The sequence below is a fragment of the Primulina huaijiensis genome, chromosome 14 (genome assembly GCF_012295235.1).
Source record: "Primulina huaijiensis isolate GDHJ02 chromosome 14, ASM1229523v2, whole genome shotgun sequence".
NCBI classification, from domain to species: Eukaryota; Viridiplantae; Streptophyta; class Magnoliopsida; order Lamiales; family Gesneriaceae; genus Primulina; species Primulina huaijiensis.
In genome coordinates, this window is record NC_133319.1 from 6144968 (window position 1) to 6154184 (window position 9217).

Here is a 9217-nt window from a genome sequence, read left to right on the forward strand (position 1 = left end):
TATTTGCATTCTGACATCTACGTCTACTGGGTTTATAGCGGATGTTAACATATCTTACACTCATTCAAAGCATTGTCTACACCCCAATAGATCATGACATTATTGTTACATGCATCAATCTTCTCGACGGGCAGTCCAAGTTCTTTAATAAGTTTCTTCGTAGCGTAAAAACTCTCAGGAACTTAGTTATTAGCATGACATATCTCTGACATTAATTGACACACGTCATTGAAATTCCTTTGTGACATATTATACTCATACTTCATCTTTAATAAACTCGTCAAAATGGACAACAAAGAGTGACCGTGTGGATTTCATCTTAGATTTCCTTCTCAGCTGATTTGATCATCTCATACAATGATTTTATTTAGCTATTAGGACTTTCTGAAGCCTCATCAACATGGTTTGATGGTCAGTGTTCTTCATCAAAGTTGTCATTTTTATTTTCAAAATTTTCTTCGAAATTAAAATTTTCTTGAAAATTATTATCGAGCACAATAGAATCATCAGGTGCAATCATTTATAACGTTCAAAACACGGTACAAAGAAAACGGAGCATCAAGATTAATATTTTGATATGATGGATGAGCGTACTCATCCCATGATAATATCAACAATAATAATCAGGTATAAATCCATATCGTGCTAAGTGTACTTTAACTATATCGTCATTAAAAAGTTTTGTTCTGACATTTTTTACGGTTACACGTGCAACATACTTTACCATTTATATTTGAATAAATATTCAAGTTAATGAATAATGTATTTGAAATCATACACATAATTAGATATATCTTGCTACATATATAGTACATGTAAATTTACATTAACATTATCCAATTAAAATACACTAGATATATANATAAAAACACAAGTTATAGTAATTAAAAATCATGAAATTTGAAGAAAAAAGTAAGAACTTGTCTATACCAAAGAGAAACAACGAAAATCGATGAAAAAATAAAGGGAAATGGGGTATATATAGCCAATTAGCGATGATTTTTTCAGTAGCGACAGACTTCTCAAAAATGCCACTAATTAGCGACATATTTTTCAAAAACGTTGTTAATTTGAATATGATTTAAAAATTCAAAATTAAGACGACATTTAATTTAAAAAATTCAAAATTTAGACGACATTTAATTCAAAATTAAGACAACAGTTTGAATACTTCGTCGCTATTTTTAGTGACGGGATATTGAAACAGTAGCTAATTTGCCCACGGTTTTCTAAATTCACGTCACTAAATTAGCGACTGAATTTGTTGTACCGTCTAAATTAGCGTTTTTTTGTAGTGATACTTTTAAGATGGCTTTAACTTTTATAACATTTCATGGATCCATGTAGGAAAATACTCCAAATATCAGACTCCATTCTCTTGATCCTGGCATATATCGTTATTCATTGTGGATGGCAAAGTTAAAGTGAGATGTATCCCCAGTGAACCAGATGAGATGGACTATCTCTGTAATCTTCTCGATGTCCATGTCACTGAACATTTCACATTTTAGCTCATACATCTATTTCTTCCATTAACATTTTGTGTTCATGAGTTGCTTCCTTCATAAACATCAGCGATTTATAGCTTTTTCCAAGCAAACAAAAGCAACAGTACTGTAACCTCGATAGTGTAGTAGAGTTTGAGGATGGTCGGGTCAACCTGTTGTCGCTCTTGGTCTAACTCATCGGTTCCAGTCCAAATACGTGACCGTGGTTCTTTACAAACCTCTCAAGAGGTAATTCTAATCCTTGAATGTGAATGGTGATTTGGTTTAGGTTGCTTTAACAATCATGATGTTGATATGAAACGTGTAACGTACAGTATTGTTTTCTAGAAGGAAAAAAGAAAAACCACTGTTGTTTATTGCCATTATTTATTCTAAACATATACAAGCCCCAGCTCTCTGTTGATACAATATGCATGGTTTTCAGCAGTGAAGATCCTTACAAACTCAGAAAACCACGATTGTGAAGAAGATGACCGAGTCTTAGAGGATAGAACATTGGTGAATCCTCTCCCACGTTCGCCTTATCTTGCTACCATTGCTCTTTTCATTCGTCGTTCCTTTGAGTTCCCGTCTCCTTGCTTCGATCCTATGCTTTCGCATTCTGCAGTAATCAACATTTATTTGGAGGTCAGCTTTTTACTTAAGGTTGTGTGAAACGATAGTCGCTTTTTGTTAGTCGTTTGAGTCGTAAGATAAGAAATCAGAACTTGCTCTTGCTTTTCCGGTGGAGTGAGTGAGTGAGTGATACACACGAACAAGCCTCAACAACCTATTATTGCAATTCTGAGAACTTTATGGCTGGCTTCGCAACATTTAGATTGTAAAATCAACTTTGTTTTGACGTTAAAAAGTTCACGAAGATGTGATATAAAATCAAGAGAGTGTACATGGTAAGGCTAATAAGTGAAATAATTTGTGAAACGCCATCTGATTTGCACTATATATCATACAACATACATATAGATGTAAATTCACGAAATAATTTCAAGAGAATTTATAATAATGTTGTGTTATTCTGACTCGACGGAGATGATCCTTATAGCCCAAACCCAATTAAATGAAAACGGCACATAAATTAACAAATGCTTAATTAGAAGCCCGGATGTAGGATTTAAGTCTTTGCAAAACACCGTCCTTTGGCCCATCAAATTATAGACACTGGAGCCCAGTAATATAAATTTGATAGTAATTCATTCAAAGATTTGAGACGTTAATAACCATGATAACAATGATGTAGTTTTTGCAAGTTTAATAATAAAGTAATATCCACGTCACATTGAAATTGCTATTCTCCAATAACATAATCCAGAAATTCAGAGGAAAGAAATTGTGGCTATCATGTATGCAATAATGAATTTTGGAACTGAAATTTCCGAATGACAAAGTTTAAAAGGGGAATAAGATGAGTGGCAGTTTGTGAGGGCTGGAGATTCTTGCTAGTACTAATGTACAAAGAAGGAGATCAAAGATACAAAGAATAGGGTCTGAATTGAGTGAAAAATATACAAAAGAAAAATACCAAGATTAGGGATCAAGCATCGGATAACATGTAGATTTCGAAAGGATAAGATGCTGCACTAAAAATTAAAGTAAAAAAGGGGAAAACGAAAACAAAGAAAGCGAGAGCATATATGTAGTCTCTTTCTTCTTTATACATCCAACTAGCGGTTTTAAAAAGATGGATAAAGGGAGAAGAGTTTTTTTTTCCTTCTTCTTTAAAGGGTGGAGATGAAACGATTTATATAGTTTTAATATCTCTCTCTTAATGAGAATCAAAAGTAAATATTTGCAAACATGACACTATAGAATGGACAATTACCAGGATAAGACGACTACAAACATGGGTAGAAACCCCAACAGAGATTCAAATCTCCAATGTAAAATACGAAGTAGAGTGACAGTCGTTTGTTGACAAGCTGCACAACCAGTATGGCAGCATGAATTGTCTTGATAAGTAACTCAGTCTACGCCACTATACAAGTGGCATCCTAGAACAAGTTGTTAGTCAGGCGAATAGCCTATCCTAGGATTAATTTGGCTAGATGGACAAAGAATTTCGTGCAGTAAACTGGAAAATACAGAAAACATGAAGCAAATACACAAGTTCTTTACAGAAAAGTACATATCGAAGCAGGGTCTAAAAGGTAAGCCACAAAATGAGAAGATTGAGACGAGTAGAAGGCAAAGCAATTATAGAGGTCTCAAAGATCTTACCACACCAAGTGGCTTGAATTTCAGAAAAGATATGGAACAAGGCGAGACAAACTTTGTACTCTTGAAGGGGAAAAAGATATACCTGAACATCGTGAATTTTCAGATTTTTCGTTGTATTTTTGGTCCTCCTTCGACTCAAGCCCTTATGAGAGCAGGTGCTTAAATGTGTCAAGAGACGATCATGAACTAGGGCCCAAAATTATAGCACTAAAGCAGTTACAGCTAGGTTAAAAAAAAGGTAATTTTACAACTAAAAAGAAACAAAGACTAGAGAACATGAATTTGACCATCAACCAATCAGTGACTGGTTAAAGCAAAAGTAAATGCTCTAGCATTTGTTCTAAGTTTGTTTGTAATCTTAAATGTTGAAAGAAAATATTTGAAGACCAAACAATCCAAATACTAAACAAAGAAAAACAAGAAAATACAGAAAGAACAGCATTGAAATAACAATTTGAAAAGAAAACAAGCGAGCAAGCAGACACAAATATCAACTTATCTGCCTGTTTCCTGTTTCGGATAATTACACTTTTAAAATTTTAGTTTTGGGTTTTTCAGATCTCACTTGGCCATCATGATCTTCAAAAATTCTTCGTAGTTGATCTGCCCATCTCCATCCACGTCAGCCTCACGGATCATCTCATCAACCTCCTCGTCAGTGAGCTTCTCCCCAAGATTTGTCATGACATGGCGAAGTTCAGCGGCAGAAATGAAGCCATTCTGGTCCTTGTCAAAAACTCTGAATGCTTCCTTGAGCTCCTCTTCAGAATCTGTATCCTTCATCTTTCGGGCCATCAGATTAAGGAACTCAGGGAAGTCAATAGTCCCGTTGCCATCAGCATCAACCTCGTTGATCATGTCCTGAAGTTCAGCCTCAGTGGGGTTTTGTCCTAGGGAGCGCATTACAGTCCCGAGCTCCTTGGTAGTGATACAACCTGTCAGAATTTCGCAACAAATTACAGTAAAATGGAAATTATAACAATAATTCAGGAATACAAAATGGGAGAGTCCATGACTAATCTTTTCTAACCATAAGTAATAACCACGACTGAAAAGGACTTGATGTGAAAAATCCAAAGGTTTCCTTGAACAGTCCAATCAAATGGATAACCAAAATCAAGTAACATATATATAACGTAATTCAATGTAAGAGATAAAGCATTCAAAACAGGAAAACAGGCAGAACACTGATGACAAATAACAAACTTTCGATCTGGAAAAACGCCTCATGATCGACAACAGCAGACACACAAAAATACTTTTCTTTCTCAACAATTTAACTGATATAACGAGCTAAAACCGAGAGACGTTAGCAATCCAATAAATCCTTCAGCTAATTCCCCCCGTTAAGACACAAAACTTCACGACGCGCATATATAATTCGTAAACAGATATATACTGATACTACACACTCACACATAAACACCACAAAATAACTTACATCAACATGCACATAAACTCGGCGTAAGATCCACATATCTCGCCCAAAAAATCTCCAACCACAAAGAAGTTCACAAATGCAGAACACACCAATATCAGCTGAAAATCAATTAACACGGACAGTTTCATAGATCCATACAAACACACAACGAAAACAGAAAAAATACACCACAATCCACATATACACACACGAAAATCTGCAGGTACTTAAGTTACAGACCGTCGCCATCTTTGTCAAACAGAGAGAACGCTTCCTTGAACTCCGAGATCTGATCGCCCGTCAGCTGTTCCGCCATGTCAGGTTTATTCCACAAAATTCGTTTGAATTTCGAGAAAGAGGGGATGATGTGTGCGCCAACGACGATTGAAGGTTATTGCTATTTATGTATGGGAGGAAGCAGAATCTGATGCCTTCCTCTTTTTCCACTTTTACTTTCTCGTTTTTCTTCTTTTTATTTTTCAAGTTTTCGATTAATTGCATTTTTTTAAAAAAAAAAACATCCAAATTTAGATCCTAAAAATTATGAAGCTCGCAATTCTCTCATGTTTATTTTAATTTAAATATTAACCTTCATTATTTGTAGATCTTATTGGCCATTCATCAATTTTTATTCTTATTTTACATTAAATAAATAAATATGCACTTTTTTCTATACCACTTAAATTATTACTATTTAAAAAAATATTATTATTATTTTTACAATAAGTTATTGAATATGGGAGATTTGTACAATGCATTAATATCATTATGTGAACCAGCGACACCAAAGAATGCATGCATATCCATAGGTCTTGAGACATGACTGCTTCAAGTACGATTGTTGGTGACCCATGACATCTTGTATACTAGTCTATCCAAGCAACTGGAGTTTTTTTTCATTCTCAGTGCATGCAATCAAAGCCATCCAATATGCAGAGAATTTGTGCCTCTCATCATGCATTTGAAGAAGATGTTGAATATTATCAACATTCAATATTCTCAAGTATCGATCACCAAATAGTTCAACCATATATCCACAAAACTTGAAAAGACACTTGATCAATTATACGTAGGCACTCGTTAAGATGGTTGGTCGGGGCTCCATAAGCCAATTGTCGAATCGCATCCATGGATTTTTGTATTGGTGAAAAGTCTTTTCTTCTCGCTTGCAGCATCGTCTATCTGCTGAAAATACGACAAATGACTATCAAGTTCATTCACCATGCGAAAGAATAAAACTTTTCGTATTCAAAATCTTCTTCAAATTTTTTAATCTGAATATACATGGTTTGTGGAGAAATAATCATTGAAGAGTCTCTCGTGTTTGGGTTCACAATTTATTTGGATGAACCTTCTTCTTCATTGTATCTCATTATTACGTGATATGCTTCAACTAGTTTCGAATTTGTTAAAGTATCAATAACATTAGTTCTTCCTTTGAATCATAACATTGGTCATCAACTTCAACTTGAATTTCGTCTTCATTTGTGGAGCTGGAGCTGGAGCTGGAGCTAGAGCTTGTGTTTGTGCTTGTGCTTGTGCTGTTAGAATATTGAGACATTTGGAAGAAAATGAATTCAAGTCTACGTGTTTGATAAATGATATGTTTTTACAATGAAGAATTGTAGAGCACACGGTGTCTAGATATATTGTTCTTGTCATGTAACAGCTGCTTTGAAAAAGCTTTATTCCAACGACTAGATTACAAGTGTAATGAAAATTATAGTAATTGAAATGAAAGTGATATTAATTGAAAGGAGAATTACAATAATTAAACATTACAATAATTGAAAATTACATATTTCATATCTTCATAATATTTACATAGATGTTCGTGGAAGATAAGTTGTTCTTTGGTCATTTTTTAAGTGTCATTCGAAAGGATTGCTTATTCCTTCAGTTGAATTTTGGTTAAGACAACTTTTGCTTTCATATCCTCTGCTTCAAGGTGTTTTATAAATTATGAAACTTACATTAAATTTCTTGGGCTAGAGAATCAAATTATTTGCTTAGTTTGAGAAACATCAAAAGTATGTTGCAGCTCTGTTGTTGAATGAACATTGTTCTTGCCAAATTCATCTTGCTTTTTTTTTTTTCAACAGAGGGCACACATATGCACTAGTTTGTATGGACTTCGGCTAGAGAAACTCATACTTCTTGGAACTTAGATCCTCATTTAGTAATTCCTCACATTTGGTCACTTTAGTAGCCAACTCAAAGAAATTACGGAACTCCGCTCCTTGAAACTTGTTTCTTATTTCAAAACCCAAACCTTTCTGGGCTATTTTCATAAATTATATATTTGGAAAGAGAACATTGCACCTATTTTTCAACTTTTTGAATCTATCAATATACAAATCAACAGACTCCCCACTTCTTTGTGCGATTATATATAAATTAGCAATTTACACTTCTGGATCATTTCTATAAAAAAAATTTGTGAAATTACCTTTCCATTTCTTGCCATGTTAAAATAATTTTTAGGCAAAGAGGTATACCAAGAAAGGTTATATCAGTGAGTCAGTTAGGAAATAACATAAGTTTTAACTTGGCGAAATTCTCCAGATTAGCCGACTCCCCATATTGGATAGTGAATCTGCCTATGTGTTATATGCATGATTTATTGTCCTATCCAGAGAACAAGATGAATTCAGACATTTTATAACCCTTGGGATATGAGTTATTCATATCTATGTAATCCAAATAGAGTTTGTGAAATATGGGCGTCCAATTTGTCATAATTGTCGGCAAAGAATAGTTAAAAAAAGTGGGTTGTCTTTGTTGAACAAAACGAAAGTCCGAGGAAATTTATCAGACGCGTTTTTAACGCGTATTCACACGGACAAGGGGCTCTATAAATAGAGCTCCCCCTTTCATTGTTAAATTATTCTTTAATCTAGTTTTCTCTCATCTTATAGCATTTGAGTGCTTAGTTCTATAATATTTGTCTGGTGTTTGTTCTTTTGTATTAAGAGAGTGTGTGTTCTATTTAGAAACACAGTGAGTGAGTTGTAAACCACAAAATATTATAGAGAAAATTCTTTTCATCTTGACCGTGGTTTTTACCCTAATAATTTTTAGGAGTTTTCCACGTAAATCTCGGTGTCCAGTTTATTCTTTATTTTCGGGTTTATTATCTCAAATTACCGCAAGTGAGACCAACAAGTGGTATCAGAGCCATGGTTTAAAATTTCTTAAAATTCTGAGTATGCTCTGTGGTTGCAGCTTAGACTAATCTTCCACATCAGATTATTTGCTTAGTTTGAGAAACATCAAAAGTATATTGCAGCTTTGTTGTTGAATGAACATTGTTCTTGCCAAATTCATCTTGCTTTTTTTTTTTTCTTTTTCACCAGAGGGCACACATATGCACTAGTTTGTATAGACTTCGACTAGAGAAATTCATACTTCTTGGAACTTAGATCCTCATTTAGCAATTCCTCACATTTGGTCACTTTAGTATCTAACTCAAAGAAATTACGGAACTCCGCCCCTTGAAACTTGTTTCTTAGTTCAAAACTCAAACCATTCTGGGCTATTTTCATAAATTCTATATCTGGAAAGATAACATTGCACCTAATTTTCAACTTTTTTAATCTATCAATATACAAATCAACAGACTCCCCACTTCTTTGTGCGATTCTATATAAATTAGCAATTTACACTTCTGGATCATTTCTATAAAAAAAATTGTGAAATTGCCTTTCCATTTCTTGCCATGTTAAAATAATTTTTAGGCAAAGAGGTATACCAAGAAAGGTTATATCAGTGAGTCAGTTAGGAAATAACATAAGTTTTAACTTGGCGAAATTCTCCAGATTAGCCAACTCCCCATATTGGATAGTGAATCTGCCTATGTGTTATATGCATGATTTATTGTCCTATCCAGAGAACAAGATGAATTCAGACATTTTATAACCCTTGGGATATGAGTTATTCATATCTATGTAATCCAAATAAAGTTTGCGAAATCTAAGCGTCCAATTTGTCATAATTGTCGGAAAAGAATAGTCAAAGAAAGTGGGCTGCTTTTGTTGAAAAAAACGAAAGTTCGAAGAAATTTATCAGACGCGTT

The 9217-nt window shown here is 34.1% G+C and overlaps 1 protein-coding gene across 1 annotated transcript; it reads right to left on the bottom strand.

Moving 5' to 3' along the window:
• Positions 1 to 1842: 1842 nt before the first annotated feature.
• On the bottom strand, positions 1843 to 5612 carry LOC140957199 (calmodulin-7-like). The gene is made up of 3 exons (XM_073414337.1): positions 5383 to 5612; positions 4288 to 4657; positions 1843 to 2109 (listed from the first exon to the last, which is right to left on the bottom strand). Exons 1-3 carry the CDS (start codon positions 5456 to 5458, stop codon positions 1989 to 1991), a joined length of 567 nt encoding a protein of 188 aa, XP_073270438.1. The 5' UTR covers positions 5459 to 5612; the 3' UTR covers positions 1843 to 1988.
• Between the last annotated feature and the right edge of the window lie 3605 nt (positions 5613 to 9217).

Bases quoted from the DNA above. Each gene is read 5' to 3' on its own strand.
- LOC140957199 (XM_073414337.1), bottom strand. From the start codon at position 5,458: ATGGCGGAACAGCTGACGGGCGATCAGATCTCGGAGTTCAAGGAAGCG. The intron at 4,658-5,382 runs GTCTGTAACTTA...AAATTCTGACAG, and splicing joins GTTTGACAAAGATGGCGACG to GTTGTATCACTACCAAGGAG. The intron at 2,110-4,287 runs GTGAGATCTGAA...TGATTACTGCAG, and splicing joins TTGAAGATCATGATGGCCAA to AATGCGAAAGCATAGGATCG.